Raw genomic sequence first — 19,746 nt, 5'->3', positions numbered from 1 at the left:
CTGATGAACCACCTTCCTAACGGGTGATTCCCTGGACAACAATAAAGACTGATTAGCTGCTTCTCTTCCCGTGAGGACGCCCTGGTGAGCTGGAAACACTGGGTCTTGGTAGCCCCCATGGGCATGCGTCTTGGCTTCAGGCCTGGGATGTGTGGAACTCAAAGCAATGCTGCCACCTGCTGTAGAAATGGATGACTTTCCCCCTCTTTCCTAAACGATGCGAACAGTTGTAGAAATCAAGGAGAGAGAGGGGGGAGATTTCGATCTCAGCCCATCTCCCCGTGTGCTGTGTCGGCGCCTCATGGTGATCATGGCCAAAGACATAATTTTGGTTCACCGCGCATCAGAGCAGAAGTACATTCCGAGCTCTTAATCACGCTGTTGATGGCTGAACGACAGACCATCAGCTCTTCTCCGACTCCACCGCCACCATGGCCATTCTGGGCACCATCATCTCTCACCTGGATCTGGAACCACCTCCAGCTGATCACCAGCCACGGTCTCCTCCCCTACACACGTCCTTCTCCAGGTGATAACTTTCAACGCAGAGCACAGACTCCCCTTCGCATAACCCCCCAGCGGATTCCTGTGGCACACAGAGTAAAATGCAGACTCTCACCATGGCTTGGGCAGCCCTACATGATCAAGCTCCTGCCTGCTCTCGGCTCCCTCCCTGAGTTCCTCCAGCCATGACCTTCCATCTGGCTTTGGCACATAGAAGCCTCCTTTGCACCTTGCGTCTTTCGTATTTGGCGTTCTTTCTGCCAGAAGAATGCTGCGGCCCCAAATCTTTGCAGTCTGTCTCCTCCGCGTTGCTGAAAACTGAGAATCAATGCCATTTTCTGGCCACTCATTTTAAAATACAAAACCTCAGTCTCTACTACATAATAGATATGTGATAAATATTAATTTCCTTCTTTTTACCCGACAGCACAGGCTCCGATGCTGTTGACAGAAACAAAGCCATGAGCGTAAAGAGTTACGGTTTGAAGTCCTCGCGTGCCTCCAGGGCTGAAGTTGGCGCAGGACAAGGGAGAGAACACATTACTGGTCAGCATGGGTTCGTTCAGCCGGGAAGGCCGAGGGAATAGTTAGAAGCCAGTTAGTTTGCCTTGTGTCTCCCCCACACGCCCATACACACGTTCCTCTTTCCAGTTACCCACTCCCTGGGTCCCTCACAGCTAAAACCAGATTTCCTCTGCTTTCTCTTCTCTGGCTAAAAGTCAGAGAGGGGACTCGGGCATAAAAGCCACAGAAATATGGCACTTTGTCAATTGTAAATCACCTTCCTGCTGAACGCCCCTGAACACGTGTGGGGTGTCTTGAGAGATGATGACATTTGAGTGGCACTTCACAGGCTTCAAATGCTTTCACATACAGGGTCTCAATCATACTTCACCACAACCTCTACAGGGGAGACTGACGAAAGGCGCACAGGTCTAGCAAGCAACAAAACCTGAATTATATTCCCAAGGCAGGAGAAGTATTTATTTTTTGTACATCTGGGTCCCGGGAAGAGGGTGCTCTGAGTGAAAATTTGTTGGAGACTAAACTGTATATGATGAGAGTGTCCTCATTTAGAGTCTGGAATGTGATTACTAATCCACTTCTGTCAGGTACTAAAACACACCTGTTTCCCAGGACGAGGTATGCACACTGACCTTACGTTTGCCTCCGAGGCTACTTAATGACCTCTTCCATAACAACATATCTTCTCAGTGACTTGCTGACTTGAAGTCTAGGTGGAGAAAAGTGATATATTTGTAGGCACCCTCTTACCAGGAGCCAGGTGTTCAAAAAACAGATATCCAACACTTTGAACGTTGGCCAGTCCCGGCTTTGACAGTGAAGGAAGGTTGGCTGGGAAGTGACTCTCTGTGTTGACCATGGCCACCAAGAGTGGCCCCCTGGATAGAATGACTGGTCAAGAAGGTGGTGTGTACCCCGGAAGGCTGGCCGGGGCGTAGTCAAAGTGTCACGTTAGCTTACAGAAAGCCAATAGTCATTTCCATGGGCTTTGAGAGTAGAAACCACAAGTGTCAGTTTCTTACGAGCTTTGGCGTCAGAAGAGAGTAGTGTTCTAAGTTACGTCTCTATAGAGCTTTACGTTATAGCAGCTTTCACTTACATTCTCTTATTTGATGCCCAAACCAACCCCACAAGGTGGATGTGCTACCTCACTTTCTAGATAGAGAAGAAAAGACTCAGAGAAGTGAAAGACCCTGGTCAATGTCGCACAACTTGAAAGCATCTGAGCCAGCCTTCAGATGTAGGTTTCCCACCTTAATCCTTCGCTTTGCATTCTCATCATGCCCATGGGCCAATCACCCTCACATTCCAAAGACAAGTTGTCCGATGTAAAGGAAATTCTTAGGGGGTGGCGGGGGGGCAGAAACATGGTTGTAGTGCAGATGTGACTTTTTTTAATGTTTATTTTTGAGAGAGAGAGAGAGAGAGAGAGAGAGAGAGAGAGAGAGAGAGGGCACAAGTGGAGGAGGGGCAGAGAGAGACACATAATCCGAAGCAGGCTCCAGGCTCCGAGCTGTCAGCACAGAGCCCGATGCAGGGCTCAAACTCACGAGCCATGAGATCATGACCTGAGCCGAAGTCAGATGCTTAACTGACTTAGGTGCCCCTAGACGTGATTTGCCAAATGATACATATTCTATATGGTAAAGTTTACAAAAGAAATTTTTTCTAATCTCACTCTACAGAGATATTCACCATTAAATAAATGTGGTGAATTTAATTCTAGTCTAGTGATTTTCCATTTTTACATATTGTTAAAATAAAGTTGTAAAAAAATATACACAGGGATGCTCCTGAGGGACAGACTAAGATGAAAACAACGAGATGATTATTGAATTCGGTAACAAAGATATTACTAGTGACCTTGACAGTTTGGGTGGAATTGTTGAAATAGAAACTCTATTGATTAAGTAGAGGAGAAGACAGGAGATGTGGAAATAAAGAAAAAAATTAAAGACTCTTCTTTCAAAAATGGGGCTGTGAAAAAGAACATGGAAGTGAAAATGGAGATGAATGTGAGGTCAAAAATTTTTTCCCTTCTGTTTATTCATTTATTTTTTGATATAAGGGATACTAGAGGCTAGTGGGTGACTTAGAGGTAGTAGAATAGCTTTTGCCATCTGTGTGATGAAACTGTCCCCCACCTGCTGATCCACTTGGCAACAGGCATCAGGGCTTCTTGTATTAGTCAGGGAAGACTGGGTTATGCTGCCGTAACAAGCATCACCAAATCTCAGTAACTGAATAAAATAAAAGTTCAGTTTCAATCATGCCAAGTCTAATGCAGATGCCATGCTTCTGAGTAGATCTCCTTCAAACAACCACTCAGGGGGCTAGGCTTTTTCCATTGTGTGGCTCTTCCATCATGCAGTCCTTTGCTTCCAGACAGCCAGAGAGGAACGTGGGAGGGAAAAGCCAAGGAGGACGTTTAGGGCTAGACTGGAAGTACTGTACATCGCCTCCACTTGTACTTCAATCCACATTGGCTCACCCAGGTGACACGTAGTTTAACTGTGTGCCCATGAAGAGGAAAGCCAGATGTTGGTGGATATGCCACAAGCTGTAGACACACCTTCCTTCTTGTTTTCTTGCAGCCCCATGGTGGATGGAGACCATTATCTGTTAACTTGATGTAATAAAGATTGTCTACCAGCTACTAATAAGCCATTTCCTGTTGGATGGTGACAAAGAAGCTGTCCTGCAGGGCCTTCCGCCTTCAGTGGGAAGGCAGTGTGCTCTTGTTGGACACTTGTGGAATCCATAGTAAGCAGAGGACAGGGGAAAGGGTTCCAATCTATAGTGAAGCCCTTCGCCAAAGACATCTTTATGTGTCTGGCAATAGTACTTGCTCAATAAATGACCTATTGAAGGTCTTCATTCGTTTGTTTTTAATGTTGAAGTGTGCTCAAGTGGATGGGACAGAGGATGAGATCAATGTCAGAGGGGTAGGGAGGTGGCAGAAGGGGACGTGTCCCAAGTGGGCAATTAGAAGCTTCTCTACCTTTGCCTGGGGAGGTGATGGGACAGCTCTGTGAGTGGAAACACAGTGCACGGGCCCCTGACTCTGGACACCAGGTCTGCTGATCTAATGCCTCCACGCATCACCTCCACACCCCAGGTTCCTCTTCTTACTGAAAGAACCTTGCAGACATGTCGGGGAGGAGCTGGGCCTTCAGTCCTGCACCAGGTCTCAGCTGGTTTCACATCAGCAAACGCCACGCACGGAAAGCCTTGGTCACGAACCTTCTCGGTTGTCTCCAAAAAGGGATGGAGTCGAGAATTACACTGTTTCATTTGTCAACATCCTTTAGGAGCACGCTTCCTTAAAACGAACATTGAAGGATCTCTATCTCTGAATAAACAATTCCCCAACTGGTGTGAAAAGGGGAATGGGGGTTTCCCTTCCACTTCACTGGAAACTAAAACAGTGCTTTCATGAGTGAGGCTGCGGCGGGTAGAATGCGCACACAACTGGAAAACCTCAGCACAAAACAGAAAAAACCGCCTCTTACACTTCCTCTCGACTAGGGGCAGCTCTCCTCGTCAAGAGGACTAAGAATCCCAGAGATTGACCATAGAGCTTAGACAAATTCCGTACCTTCCTCTGCACTTCACCTCTCGGGCCGGGGCCGCCCCTCACCTTCTTCTTGCTGTGTTCCTGCCTCCACGCTGCTGCCCTTCCCGCACCCCCCTGCCTGGGGTCACTGGGCCCTTAGATCTGGGAGCCCGAGGCCCCGCTGTGGCCTTCCTCTGGCTCTGTCCCTCCCCACAGGTGATGGAACAAAGACCCAGGGGACATGTCCTTCCAAGGCCCACCCCTCCTTTCAGATGGTGCTCTGGGCACCCCAGAATTTCCTGCCTTGTGGCCCCAGACCACTTACAGAGGACAGTCAGGACCTTTCCCTTGGACCAGTCTCCTGAAGGTGAACTATGCTGTCCCCACCAGGAGCTCAGAGCAGCAGCTTGCGGGATGAAGCCAGAGACAGGATGAGAAAAAGGGCAGGTCGCAGCTAGCTCTGAGCCATCATGCTCCAGAGCACCAAGAGTCTCAGGCTTGTTTGTTTGTTTTATTTATAGAGTATGAGCAGGGGAGTGGCAGAGAGAGAGGGAGAGAGAGAGAATCCCAAGGAGGCTCTGCACTGACAGCTCAGAGCCTGATGCAGGGCTCGAACTCGCCAACTGTGAGATCATGACCTGAGCTGAAACCAAGAGTCAAACGCTCAACGGACTGTGCCACCCAGGCGCCCCATGGAGTCTCAAGTTTGAATCCAACCCTGCCTTCCTGGGTCCTGATGAAGGCATATTCATCACAGTAGGAGGATAAAATGAATCTTGTGTAATTTTTACGTAGTTAGCGATCTGGTATGTGGGCCTGAGGTTTGCTTTCTGGCACGGGCTCCGTAAATGTTAGCAGAGGCCTTCCTCTCGTACCTCCCGCCCAGACTCCTCAGTTTCCAACACATTGTCCGCGGCCTCAGTGTCTCCTGTGTTCTTCCCACGGCTGGGGTTCGCGGGAGATGCGTGAGGCCCATTTGGGTCAGGGCAGGGCAGGATCCCGTCTTTATCTGAAATGTTGAATTTCGTTCATCGTGAATTTTTTTACATTAAGTTTTTAAACCATTGATGATCTTTCTTGAATCCTGAGTTTTCGGGTTCCTTCGAATTTTATGCCTGAGATGAATTCCTTGTTCGCCTCACCCCAGTTCTTCCCCACGTCTTCAAGCATCTTCCCTTTCCCATTTCTTCCATGGAAGCCCTTGTTCAGAATCTCATCACGACAGCTGGTCGGCGGACAATTCCTGGGCTCCCATCCATCCTCAACACGGACCCAGCATTATCTTCCTATGTGGAGGTTCAGTGGTGAGCCTCTCTCTCTCAAAATCCTTCAGGGGCGCCCGAGGGGCTCAGTCGATTAAGCATCTGACCTCAGCTCAGGTCGTGATCTCACGGTTCATGAGTTCAAGCCCCACATTACGCTCTGTGCTGACAGTGTGAAGCCTGCTTGGGATTCTCTCTCTCTCCCTCTCTCTCTCTGCGCCCCCCCCCCCACTTGCACACACATGCTGTCTCTCAAAATAAATACATAAACTTAAAAAAAAGGGGGGGTGGGGAGTGCCTGGGTCGCTCTGTTGGGTCAGCGTCTGACTTCGGCTCCGGTCACGATCTCGCGGTCTGTGAGTTAGAGCCCCACGTTGGGCTCTGTGCTGACAGCTCGGAGCCTGGAGCCTGCTTCAGATTCTGTGTCTCCCTCTCTCTCTGCCCCTTCCCCACTCGTGCTCTGCCTCCCCAAAATGAATAAATGTTTCAAAAATTCTTTCAAAGCTTCCCTGCCTCCTGTAGAATCCAAAGCCCATCATGCCCACTGGTCTCACGTTCTCTAGGCTCCACGTTCTGGGTCCTGCTAGCCTTTCTGGCTTCATCCTTAGGTAAATCCCTCAGTTTGGTGTTCGTGTACTCGCCCTTCCTCAGAGAAGTCTCTGAGCTGCTCTTCCTCTCCTGGGGCCTCTTCCCACCCTCCCGTTCACTGTGGAGTCTGCCTGAGCCTTCCGGATCAGTCTCCACGAGCGCTCGTGGTGTCCCAAGTGGATCCTGCCACTCCTGCAGTGTTTTGACTACACCTGCTCTCTGACTGCGATTTACCTGTCGCCCTGCCCCTGCTGGCCTCCCTAGGGGTGACTGTGGGCACCTTGACCGCTGAGTCTGCGCTGTGTTCCCCACCCCCAGGGCTGCGGACCGTGCTGCCAACTTCCTCTTCAGCATGCACTCAGCCTGTAGCTACAGTTCATACTTTGACAAATACTCTGCTTATCTCCTTCGCGGCCTTTGCAATGGATCTTTCTCCACAGCGACATCGATCTTCTCCTCTGCCTGACGGTTACCCCAGAGATGCCTCAGACTTGAGCTGAAGTTGGAGCCCTGTTCTAGACGGACACTCTTAGCATCTTCAGCAAAGGGCTACAAAAGTGACCTGTTTTGGCCACAGCCAAAGTTATTCCCTAGGACACCACAACGACCTTTCATGTCACAAGTCCCTCTCACCCTCCGAGGTCCCCCACAGGGGACTGGGATGGGGCAGGGCCACTAGAACCTGTCCCCTGTTAGACACAGACGCCCATGAGTGTGGCCAGCAATGAGCCCCAATCTGCCTCTAGCCCCGGGCAGACAAGGGGGAGAGGAGGGGCTCGTAATCAAAGCCTCGCTCAAGATTTGTCTGAAGGTATATTCCAACGTATGTTAAATCTGAAAATCAAGACGGATTAATTTGCTTTTTAACCTTAGGTATCAGCCACTTCCCTCACCCACCCCACCATGATTCAGACTAGCACCTTCCAAACTCGTGGCACCTAAGGGTGGCCGTTGTCTCCAAAGCTCCAGAGCAGAAGTAGGAAAGGTGGAGGCAGTGCTCGGTCGTCATCGCTCTGTTTGGGGATCTCTGTCTGTCCAGACGCCCACCGACCTACGGATGGTGCGGTTTCCATGCCATCGTTACCTTTCAGAATCCATTCTCTGTGTCTTGATGCCTGAAGGTCAGAGGTCCAGAACTGGATGACGCCTCTCTGGCACCAGGAAGCGGGCCACTTAATCACCATCTAGCCCTCCTAACAACACCGAACGTTGGTGCGTCGGTTTCCTAGGGCTGCGCCAACAAATGACCACAAACCAAGTGGGTTAAAACAACAGGCGTTCATTTTCTCACGGTTCTGGATGCTAGACGTTCAGAGTCAAGGTGTGGGCAGGGCTGGTTCCTTCGTGAGGCCGCGAGGGAGGACCGGCTTCACACGTCCCTGCTAGGGGTCTGCTGGCTGCCGGCAGTGCTCAGGGTTCCTTGACTTACAGACACGTGGCCCCATGTCTCCTTCACATGACGTTCTCCCTGTGATTTCTGTGTGTCTATCTCTGTCCAAACTTCCCTTTTCTCGTAAGAACACCCATCATTAGATTAGGGTCCCCTAACCCAGGAGGACCTCATCTTAACTACATCGTCAAACACCCATTTCCAAAGAAGGTCACATCATAGGTACCTGGACTGAGAACTTCAACGTGGCTTTTTGCAGGGTGGGAGGGGGGTGGGGGGGTGGGTATTGCTCTAATCCTCAGACTAAACTGAGATACAGAGTAACTTCCACAAAGGTACACAGAAAATAGGTGGTATAACTCAGTATTTAATCTGTCTAGATCTAATTATTACCACTTAATAATTGCTTATACCAGACCCTCTGCTGGGTGCTTCATTTTCATTTCTAATCCTCCTATCAACTATACAGATTTATCATCCCCCATTTTCAAACAGAGGCACAGATCGTCGAAGTATCTCTCCCAGAGCCACACGAATACAAAGCGGCAGACCTGGGAATCGATCCAATAATTCTCACCCAAGCCAACCCACTAGGACATCTTTGAGATGACTCATCCCTCCTCGCTCCACATCCCCTGGTATAACTCCCTGCCTGCAGCTGAGAGCCACGACTGTAAGTGACACGTTACTGGAATTGTTCGAGCAACGGCGTAAAGGCCAAAGTAATCACTGGGATCCCAGCACTGCCACTCGAGGCGTCACGGCGGATGATAGCCTGATGACAAAGACCAAGTCCTCATCTTCCTTCTGGCGGCCAGGGAAGAGTTACGTGGAAAAACTAGGACAATGAGTAAATCCCATTAAAAAGCAACATATTTCACAGAGAATCACTTCCCTGCAGACTGCTGCCCGTGCGTGGAGGTGGCTTCTTTGTTCTAACAGGCACCTTGTGGGGAAAACCCGTCTAATACCACGTGGGGAGGAACCACGTCTCAGCCAAGCCCATAGAATGGTTATTTATATTGCCTCGATATGCCTCAAAATAAAAAGTCAAAAGCATTGCTTCCTGGCAGCTGCCGTGCCCTCTTCCTCAACATCAAAGATGTGTCTCCCACACATACACATACCAGTGCCTTACAAACACAGCAGCCCGAACACAGAGCCCTTCAAGCAATGCATAAGCCACAGAAACTTCCTCAAATCAACGCAAGAGACTGAGAAGGCACTCAGCCCCGTGCCACGAACTGAGGCTTGGACCGCACTTACCAGTTAGAAATTGGTTTCTTTCGCTTGTATTGTCTCCAAAAGATACCATATAGGTAGGGGCTAGGATCACGGGCTTTGGAGGCAGGCAGACCCGAGAACCAACTCCAGCTGTCCCGTGCACTACCTGTGGGTTGTTCCTCTTCTCTCAGCCTGTTTTCTTACTTGTGAAATGAAGATACTGACATGAATCTCACAGACAGGTGATATTAACATACCATGCCAATCCTTGACTCCCAAGAGGGAATATAAACTATGGGCAGGAATAAAACACTGCTTTAAATTTGACCTTGTTTATCTCATCCCCTGGACCTAAGTTTCTATTTAAAAGAGACCTAGCTTAAATAATGAGTGGGCGCACAGTTCTGGATGCATCTGGGATGGGAAAACAAGTGACAGAAGGAGAAGATACCAGATTGGTGGGAGACACTCATTTCTTTCATGTGCTCGATATTATCCCACTGAATACCACACACACACACACACACACACGCACGCACGCACGCACGCACGCACTGGATGGGATTAGGGGAGGACCAGTACCACTCTACTGCCTGCCTGTACTGTTTGAGAAGTTCATCTGAATACGTTTAGTTAGGGCACATGAACCCCAGGGGATATGACACTTGTGCTCCAGGCTGAAGATGTTCCAGGAAGGAATCCAGGCCCAGGGCCCTTCTCAAGTAGGAGAAAGAATGTAGCAGGTAAAACAAAAAAACAGACTCCCGTGTCTCAAGAAAGCACAGTGATTCCTTTAACCTCTTAAGGTGATGCCTGTGATTTTAATGTTATTACTAGTATTTTACTAGTAATTACTAGTATTTTAATGTTATTACAGTATTTTCTGCAAACACTTTATGTTCAGTGTTATATGTATGAGACTACATCCTAAAGAGCAGGTGTGAAGTTCTACTCATCCATGCCTCCCTTGACTTGGTGTGGGGAAGAGAGATAACAAAGGTGTGCACTTCTGAGAGCGCCACGTAGAGGTGACTGCGTCAAGCAGGGCCTCCGGGCACAGCTAAGCAACTCAAGCTCATCTCGAAACAGATGTAAATGCAGAAACAACGTACACTCTCCATACGAACCCTGGAACGAGCCAAGTCTGTAACACTGATACAATTACAAAATGGCATTTAAGGCGGAAAAAACTTCCGAGCAAATAGACTGTGGGTCGCACTTTTGTTCATTGGAAGTACCAATCCATTTCACAAGACAAGCTTTACAGGAAGAGGAACGGAGTCATCTGTCTTGTCAGTGATAATTCATAAAAAAAAAAAATAGGATCCGATATTAGGTATACACAACCCCTCAAATACAATTTAGGAAGAATCCAAAAAACTCTTTAAAAAAAACAGTAGCAGCAAAAACATTGAACGTGTGTAAACAAAACCACCAGTAACAAGTTAATGCTTAATAACAAACAATCTGCATTCTTTTGAAAACATTAAATATATATAATATCGGCCCTTCTTAATATACAATACTCAAAATCTAAAACAACGTTATCAATAATAGACACAAATTGGTGTTACGAGGCATATTGAAGAGTCTTTTTCACAATGCTCGGGGCATCATGATGCCGCAGAGGGTAAACTTTCCAAAAGTCTTCTCCTAGCTGTGATCCTCGCACACCGGGGGCACCCGGACGACTGGAAACACCGCTTGTGAAAGCAGGCTCTACACCCTATGAGCAGAGGGGACAGCTATCAGCAAAGGGGCTCTCTTGCTCGCTCACATATGTACAGATGGTCATCCCCATCCCGGGGAGAGAGGTGGTCTGAACCCAGAAACCAGAGTCATCTGACAAGAAATGAGGCAGGTTGAAACTAAGCAATTATGAAGTCCCCACTAAGTCATGGACCTGAGGCTGAGAGAGCCTGATGCTATAGCGCCCCCAGATCTGCCCAAGGACTGTTCCCTCAGCTGCTGACAGCTGAGGAGGTGGCTCTCACTGGAAATGGCCCTAACTGGAGAGAGCTGCCTCCCTCAAGGTCATCTCTGCATGCGGACACTGGCTCGCATCCGGTGGGTGACTGGTCAACCCTGGGTTTAAAGGCTTGGCTGGTCCCTGACCGACTATGTGACAACAGTGAAGGCCACCCTGCTCCAGAGTGCCCTGAGATGTGCTAAGCCTTCAAGGCCACCATATCCAGCTCAACTTGTCCCTCTGCCAAGCCCTGTGGACTTCACACTCCCACGGGTGCTGAGCCTGACATGGCCCAGTGAGCCTTCTGCTTGCAAACCTGTGGCTTGGGGTTTGTCTGCTGGGGAGCCTCTCCTGCGATACAGCCTAAGGATTCTGCCTAACAGCTTAGCGGAGACAGCGCTGGAGGGGGTCAAAGAGGAGGAGCAGCTCTTACCAAGGGTAAAGGCAGAATGCATTGCCAGATTGCTCCCATGAAACGGTTTAGAGATCACGGGACTTCCTGGAGGGTTAACACATACAGTAAAACGGAGGTCTAAAAATCTCTTCTGTGAAGAGCCAGATAGCAAATGCATTAGGTCTTTTGGGCTACACGGTCTCCACAACAACTCCACAATCTGCCAGTGCAGCGCAAAAGAAGCCAGAGACAGCACCTCAGCCTTAGGCATGATTGTGATCCAATCCCATAACTGGGGCAGTGGCTGTGGAGTGCTTACCCTGGTGTCAAAGAAGTGGGGTACGGGCCAAAGGGGAACCACTCTTCTCTCCAAATGCTGTACAGGAAGGCCTCACCCTTCATCCCTGCCCCACCCACACACTCCTCCCCATGTACCCCCAATTCCATTAGCTCCCATCCAACATACAAGCACACACCAGCACCATATACTTCAAACAACACTGGGCTTAAATTATTAAGTTGCCCTTAAGTTAATTTTCTGTTTCGGTTATTAAGCTGTTAGTAAGCTTACGTTATGAAGCTATGAAGATACCTGAACATCTTCTACACGTTTCGGTCTGAAATGGGAAGATGACCGCGGCACTCTGACAAAATTCACAAATGAAGCCCTTTCCTTGACACAGCTGTAAGAGAAGGAGCCGGAGAGTTACCATCCTCATTGGCAATGTTTCTTTTGATGGAGAAGCCAGGTTCCTACTTTTGCAGAATTTTATACACGTCAGTTTTTAAGTGTCTGTAATTGCAGCCTCTAGAAGGAACAGGATGCTATCTCACGCTATAGTAAATGGATTCGAACGGAACATGCGCACGTGTGTGTTGCACGGAGAAATTTCGCATCGAGGTAGTTTGAGGCACCGGGAAAGGTCATGATTTTACATGTGTGATTTTAAATGATCTGCTTTTGTTTCTGAGGGCTGCACTACAATTCTTGAATTCATGTGGACACAGAGCTCTTGTTGCACTGGATCCCGAGTCCACATGGCTGTACTTGGCACGTCAGGGCAGACGGGAGTCAAGGAAGGCCCCAAGCGGGGCTTGGTTCCCTAGGAAGGCACTTGGCTCAGGCCTGCATCCCAGCCCTGCCACCTGCCAGGGCTGTCACCGAATCGCTCTGAACCTCATCTCTCATCTGGGAAGGGCGCTCCCAGCACTTTGTGCAGGATTTGTGGGGTTAAAAGGGGTGACATGTAGAACACCCGCCACAGGTCCTGAGGTGGAAGGGACAGCTTGGGGGACACACCAGTTCCAGGTGAACCCTTACCTCACAGCCGGCCACATGTGCGAGGGAAGCTTTTAGAATGTCCTTGAGCAAGGGCACCAGCAGCTTTTTCTTGACCCTGACCAGATCGTCCAGGGAGAACAGGTGGAGCTCATTAGTCAAGTGCCTCGGCACCTGCTCAAACTCCTTTAACGTGCTGCCAGAGAGGAAACAAAGAGTAATTCAGGCACCCACCCACACAGCGGTGGGGACACAAGAGGGTGGGGGGCAGGCAGTTGTTGTTTCTGGCACTCACACTTCATTTTTTTGAGCTCAATTAAAAAAAAAAAAAACCCAAGAGCAAGTTAGCCTTACTCACCACCTTACATTTTGCAAGTCTGTTTGGAAGCCAGGAACTTAAAATTCTACAAAAGCGCATTTCAGAAAGCTGAACCAGCAGAAAAACACGCCTCTCGCAACCTGCCCATGGGCAGGGTTTCGCTGAGCGAAAGACAACTGCAAATCTATTTTTCGAGAGGTAAAAACGTGTACTGAGATAACAAGCGCTACCTTGTTGATTTCAGCTCAATTTCAACCATCAGCAGGTGGACCCTTGTCCCAGCCAGCAGGAGAATCACCGCTCACAGGCAGGTGTGGGACTCCCCTCATCCACGAGTCCAGCACACAGCCTAAGGCTCGAGCATCCAACTGTGAGCCGATCACAGCCTCCTGTGTGTCCCAAGGACATTCAGAACTGAACGTAACTTTCTCCGACTCCTACTCATCTCCTTCTGAATTTCCTAAATCAGTCGGTGGCATCACCATGCACTGCATTCCCAGGCCAGCCGCTGCCTACCCTGGATTTGACATTCCAGTAACGCCAGGCTGTGTTGAATTCTCCATGCAGCCGGGGGTGCTGGCCCCCACGGCTTCCTCTTCCCGGGGGATCCCTGACCCTTCTTCTTCAGTCCAACTCGCTCTTCAAGCTCAGGCTTAGGAAGCCTCGTGGTCCTCTTCCCCACCCCACCCCTTCAGACACCTTTTCTGCATCCTCAAGGCACCCTGCGTATGTGTTTAACACACAAGATCTGTTTGCGCTTTTTCCCTGGTCTTAGCAAGAGTCCTATTGATTTTTTATCTGAAGCAGAGAAAAGAAAATTTCAAGAAATTTTTGTAGACAGTAATAATTGTGGGTATTGTTACATATAACAATATGTTACAGACAAGAAAAATGAGAGCCTGAGAAGTAATTAACCTGTCACACCAAGGCCACGAGGTAGGTACAGGTTAGGCCCAATGACTACCGGAGACATGCTCCTCTCCAAGAAATTTAATTCAAAAGCAATACGTTATCATTAAATAAAGATCAGAAACTGAACAAAGCTTTAAAACAAAACAATATTTTAGAGACTATGATCCCACCTACTATAACAAATAACCTTAACCCCTTGAGTAACAACCTCTTTTTCCACTTAAAAAATTCTATCTCTGTCAATGAATTCATGCCTATACCTCTATGGCCATGGCTTCCAGAAATTCCAGCTCTAGAAATTAATCCTAAGGATATATTTATGGACATGCACAGAGATTCAGCTAAAACCTAGTTTTTTAATAACACAAGACATTAAAAACCTATCTAAATATCTATTAGGTATTAAAATCTACTGGGTTTAATATCTATAAGGATATTAAAAATTTATTTTAACATTAAGATATTAAAATCTATTAGATAAAAAAGTGTATGAATAAGAGAATAATACTTAAATCAATACCACGTCCTAGTATAGAATACTATACAACCAATGACAGTTCGACATGCTCCTCTATCGGGGGTTTTAAAAGGCCATTGATAACACCCATGCTCATAGCAACACTATTCACATCAGCTAGAAGGTGGATGGGAGCAACGTTTCTGGTGATGAATGCGTAAACAAAATGTGGCAGATACATACAATGGAATCTTTTTCAGCACTAAAAAAGGGAGTCCTGACACATGCTGCAACACAGGTGCTACCTCAAGGGCATTCTGCTGGGTGCGATAAGCCAGTCACACAAGGAAAGATACTGTGTGACTGTCCTATTATGAGGTACCCGCAGTCATCAACTTCATAGAGACAGTAAGTAGGATGGTGGTTGCCAGGCGCTACAGGGGCGGGGTGGGAGGGGGGAAGAGAGAGTTACTGCTCAATGGATGTAGAATTTCAGTTTCGCAAGATACAAAAAGTTCTGTGCACGGATGGCGGTGACGGTTGCAGAAAAATGCGCATGTACTTAAGGGCACCGAATTGTGCCCTTAAAATGGTTAAGATGGTGTATTTGGTTACGTGTATTTTATCACAATTGAAAACTAGAGTTGTTTCATCCCTGTACTGGCCAATTCTTCTCACACGTTACATTCACTGCTAGTGAGCCAGAAGGTTTAGTAACTTTAACAATACGGTCTGCATCACCAAGGGGAGACCGAAGTAGGTGCTGTGCTAAGGGGCCCTGTGGACTGGGGGAGCTGGGACCAGTTGGCACACAGGGGACTGGCAGGTATGTGGGGGCGCCCAGCCCTCCTGGACCCAGGCCTGGCCTGTCCCAGCCAAACACTAGTACCTTTCAGCAAACCTGCAGGTCCTCAACAGCTTCTTGATATGAAAAAGTTGCTCCCGGGTTTCCTAAAGGAAGACACCAAACGGGGGGGAAAGTTAATGTGATAAATGACACAGAAAATGTAGAAGTTAAGTCTGTTATTTCTCACTTTGAAAGGCTACAACTCTATAAAATAAGTCTTTGAAATAAACAGTCAATATAGCAGGGGTTCATGACTGAGTCCAGAGATCCGCAGAGGGTCCAGGATGGACCCAACTATTGTGGGGCCTGAAGCTTACATAACCGTTGGGGGCCCTCTTTGAGGAGAACACAAAACTATGCACAAAAGATGGAGATCCTGCCATTTGTGACAACATGGGTGAACCTGGGGGGCATTAGGCTAAGTGAAATAAGGCAGACACAGAAAGGAAAAAGCTGCATGGGCCTCACTTCTATGTGGAATCTTAAAAGGTCAAATACACAGAAGCAGAGAGTTGTTGAACAGAAGCTACCGGGGCAGGGTGGGGGGTGGGGAGGTGGGGCAAGTGGGAAGACATCGGTCAAAGGGAATGAAGTTGGGGTTCTGTCGGATGAGTAAGTCTAGAGATCTAATAGATGGTATGATGACTATAGTTAATCATAAGTGTATTGAATACTGGAAACTTCCTGAGAGAGTAAATTTCAGGTGCTCCCACCATACATACACACACACACACACACACACACACACACACACACACACACACAAAAGGTGGCTGCAAGGAGATGGATAGGTTAATTAGCTTGAGTGGTGATTATTTCCCTTGTATTTGTATATCAAATTATCATGCTGTATACCTGAAATATAAACAATTTTGTTTTGAAAATAATAAACAAATTTCAAAAGCTACGTGTACGTGCAGAACTATGCATAACTATAAAATGTGGTACGGGGTCTTGGAAAAGGCCCTGAAGCTGACGCTCCATCCGCTGGTGGTAAACCCATCCCTTGGAGGGTCTGTCTGGGTCCCCTGAGACCGTGGCATCTGCCATCGCAGGGCCCTCCGAGCCTCTGGCCCGGCCTCCCCCGCAGAGGCAGCCGCTCACCCTCACTCTGTCTAGCTCCTTGGCCTTCGCATACAGGCTGTGGCCAACGCTCAGCAAATTGAAAACCGGCTGGTGCCACAGCCTGTCCAGCAGCCGTTTGGAGAAATTGCTGACGTAGTACTTCCTGAAGTCCCACAAGGTGAGGATCCGGGCAGGGATGCAGGTCTCCGCGTAGGAGTGACAGCAGTCACAGAAGTACTTCCCCAGGTATTCGCAGTACCGCAGCCGCTTCACAAACTCTGCAGGGCACACGGGAGGGTGAGCACACGGGATGTGAGCGCAGCTCGCCTGGGCTGGCAACGTACCCTCCTCCACCCCTACTTCCCCTTCCCACCCCACGTTCAAGACTGCTGGGTTTGTGCCGCAAGCACCATACTCCACCTCACAGCACCTGGGAAAGATCCGGTGGGGACTGAAGGCCGTGGGGACTGGAGGCCATGCATTACGGCCGCTCATGAGCTTTGCTTTGTGGAAACAGTTGTCAGAAAAACAGAAACCTCCCCGAACACTCCTGAATTTTGAAGATGGGCATTGTAAACTGCAGTGGAGCCAAAAGAACATGAGATTCGGAGTGCGGAAATCTGGTGGGAGTCCAGACTCTGTCTCCCTCTGGCAGGCGGACTGAGGGCTGGCCGGAATCCCTTCAAGCTAACTGTCCTGAGGCCATAAGAAGCCAACTCAGAACCAGGATGCCAGGATATCTCACATAACGAAAAGTGCTTTGTAAATTGTAAAGCACAATATGTACACAGTTAGGGAGTGACACCCAAAAAAAATTCCTGGATAAATCAGTGAGAAAAAAAAACACAAAAATGCACAAAGGATGGGAATAGGCGATACAGGGAAACACGGAATGCAAATAGCCAGTAATGACGTTGAGAAACGACCTCGGTAACAAAGACGTGTGTTAGCAGAGCAAACTCCTTGGTTTTGCATCAGACTGTCACAAATTTAGAGCATCCAGAGCAGGTGAGGTGCTGGGGCGGGCACTCACAGGGCTGACAGGAGGCTACTGTTTAGGAGGAAAGTTCCATGATACACTTTAATTCTTCAACATGCGGCAGGAATCCTACTTCTGTGACACCAGACAGAAATGCTAACATGCACGCGTGGAGACATAGAAAAGTGTTCATTATAGCACATTTATAGTGGAGGGGGTAGCAATCTAAATACACATTAAGAAGCAACTAGTTAAGGAAGTATGATGCACTCCACAGTGAAATGCCAGAGAGCCTACAAAATACATTTTAGCCCATGGGCAGTGAGCGCCCAGTTACAAATATGTATAATGTGATCTTGATTTTGTTTTGAAAAATACACAGGCACCGTTCAAGAGGATCCCCACCAAAAAGCCGATAGTGACTACTTCTGGGGGCGGTGGGGGAGAAGGGTTTTTGTTCTTCACATTTTTTGAATTTGGTAAAATGAACACACGTGGCTTTCAGAAATATAGCTAGCGGGGCGCCTGGGTGGCGCAGTCGGTTAAGCGTCCGACTTCAGCCAGGTCACGATCTCGCGGTCCGTGAGTTCGAGCCCCGCGTCAGGCTCTGGGCTGAGGGCTCGGAGCCTGGAGCCTGTTTCCGATTCTGTGTCTCCCTCTCTCTCTCTGCCCCTCCCCCGTTCATGCTCTGTCTCTCTCTGCCCCCCAAAAAATAAATAAACGTTGAAAAAAAAATTTTTTTTAAAAAGAAATATAGCTAGCAAAATACACTGACAAGCAAAAAGCACAGAGACAAATGCAATACATACTTGGGTGCCTACCACCCAGTTAAAGAAGGCAACAATTCAGTTAAGTCTCCTGTGTGTCCCTCCCTCGATATCGAGTCTAAGATGAGCAAGGCTGATATTTACATGCGCCATTTAACTCATGGGTTTCTTTGTCATTTAAATACCATAAGGCATCATAGACATATTAGACGATACATCTTGTGAAGATTAAGTGAAACTGTGGATGGGAAAGCAGCCACCACAGAACCTGGCACACTGCAGATTCTACATCCAGCTTCCTTAAATACCAGCTTCAAAAACAAACAAGGCCACTTATGTCTTCATGAAATGTTGCCTGAAGGATACTTTATACACCATGTGCTTTCCACGAGTTAGGTACATGGTTACTCCTATTTGCTTCTGCACGTGTATTTCCAAAAAATAAAGAACGAACGAAAAATAAATAAGGCCTGAGTGACTGCAGGAGCAAATGTTTACCGAACGCTTACTCGGTGTCTTACGCCGGTTAAATGTCTTACATACACTGTGTCGTTCTCTGCTCAAGACTTTAAGAGGCAGGGACTATTACTTTCCCTATTTCGCTGATGAGAGCACAGCCGGTGAAGTTAAGCCACATGCCAGAGACACACAAACAGTAAGCAGGCGAGTGGGATTCCCCCTCACATCTGGCCTGACGCTCTAGCTTTTGGCCGTTATATCCCGCTCTTCCTCTGCTGCACTGGATGAGCGCCAAGGGCGAAGAGCTAATAATGCCTTTGCGCCTGCCCAAATTATTCCTCCGACCCAGGTCACACCCAGTGTGATTCTTAATGATTCTTATTATTTACAATAGTTTATGTTCTACAAAGTTGCCTTGAATACCGAATTGGTGAGTACTGAAGGGCGTGCTGGAGTAAAATACAGGGCTAGATTCCTGTGAGCCTCTAGTAACAATATTTTTGCCAACCGATCAATATATAATCTTGTTTTTTGTGTGTTTTCTGATTAATGATACCTTATTTAATGTATTTTGTTAGGGCACCTGGGTGGCTCAGTCGATTAAGCGTCTGACTCCTGATTTCAGCTAAAGTCATGATCTCACGGTTCATGAAATCGAGCCCCCCCCCCCGTCAGGCTCTGTGCTGACAGCGTGGAGCCTGCTTGGGATTCTCTCCCCCTCTCTCTTTGCCCTTTTCCCACTCATGTACATGTGTGCTGTCTCTCTTAAATAAATAAACTTAAAAAATATACATATTTTTTTTTAATTTATATCATTGAATTCAGGGCCAACAGCACTGTAACTCATGCCTGAATGAACCTTATCTGGTGCACGTACATTTTCCATAAAGCAAATCACAACCTTCTTGGGCTTAGTAACACTACACAGCACTTTAGCACTACACGTGGGGGGTGTTTAAAACAGCTAAGTCACCAACAAAAAAAGGCAAAAGTGTCAAAAAAGAAATGGGCGGGGGTTGCTAAATAAACCACAAGAAGACCTTGTTTACAGTACGAGAGAGAAAAAAGAAGGCAGAGCATCACCTTCTTCGGCTTCGGCTGCAAACGTGTGCTTCGGGGCAACTCAAAGTTCAGGCGACTCAAAGTTTTGGTGTTTTGTGCATATCCGTGCTTGACTATGAAAACACCATGAGTCATGATTTTGTGGTCACAAATAAATTTTATCGAGTAGATGATTTTGCAAATATGGA

At 47.9% G+C, this 19,746-nt stretch overlaps 1 protein-coding gene across 13 annotated transcripts in view; it reads right to left on the bottom strand.

Annotated features, from left to right (window-relative positions):
• The window catches only part of RUBCNL (rubicon like autophagy enhancer), a 66,686-nt gene that overhangs the window by 16,448 nt on the left and 30,492 nt on the right, over window positions 1-19,746 (bottom strand). For 10 of the 13 annotated variants that reach the window (XM_023251532.2, XM_045053019.1, XM_006927293.5 and 7 more), the window contains 6 exons: window positions 16,331-16,569; window positions 15,269-15,330; window positions 12,734-12,887; window positions 12,005-12,095; window positions 11,452-11,517; window positions 9,851-10,775 (listed from right to left, as the gene is read on the bottom strand). In XM_023251532.2, the coding sequence (XP_023107300.2) occupies window positions 10,663-10,775; window positions 11,452-11,517; window positions 12,005-12,095; window positions 12,734-12,887; window positions 15,269-15,330; window positions 16,331-16,569 (725 nt within the window). In that variant the 3' untranslated portion in view covers window positions 9,851-10,662. Of the gene's footprint in view, window positions 1-9,850; window positions 10,776-11,451; window positions 11,518-11,983; window positions 12,096-12,733; window positions 12,888-15,268; window positions 15,331-16,330; window positions 16,570-19,746 lie in introns of those variants that run through there. The other 3 variants (XM_023251555.2, XM_023251554.2, XM_023251553.2) reach the window with 3 other exon arrangements.

This window comes from Felis catus, chromosome A1 (genome assembly GCF_018350175.1).
Source record: "Felis catus isolate Fca126 chromosome A1, F.catus_Fca126_mat1.0, whole genome shotgun sequence".
Lineage (NCBI taxonomy): Eukaryota > Metazoa > Chordata > Mammalia > Carnivora > Felidae > Felis > Felis catus.
This window is presented reverse-complemented; position numbering and strand designations above follow the sequence as displayed.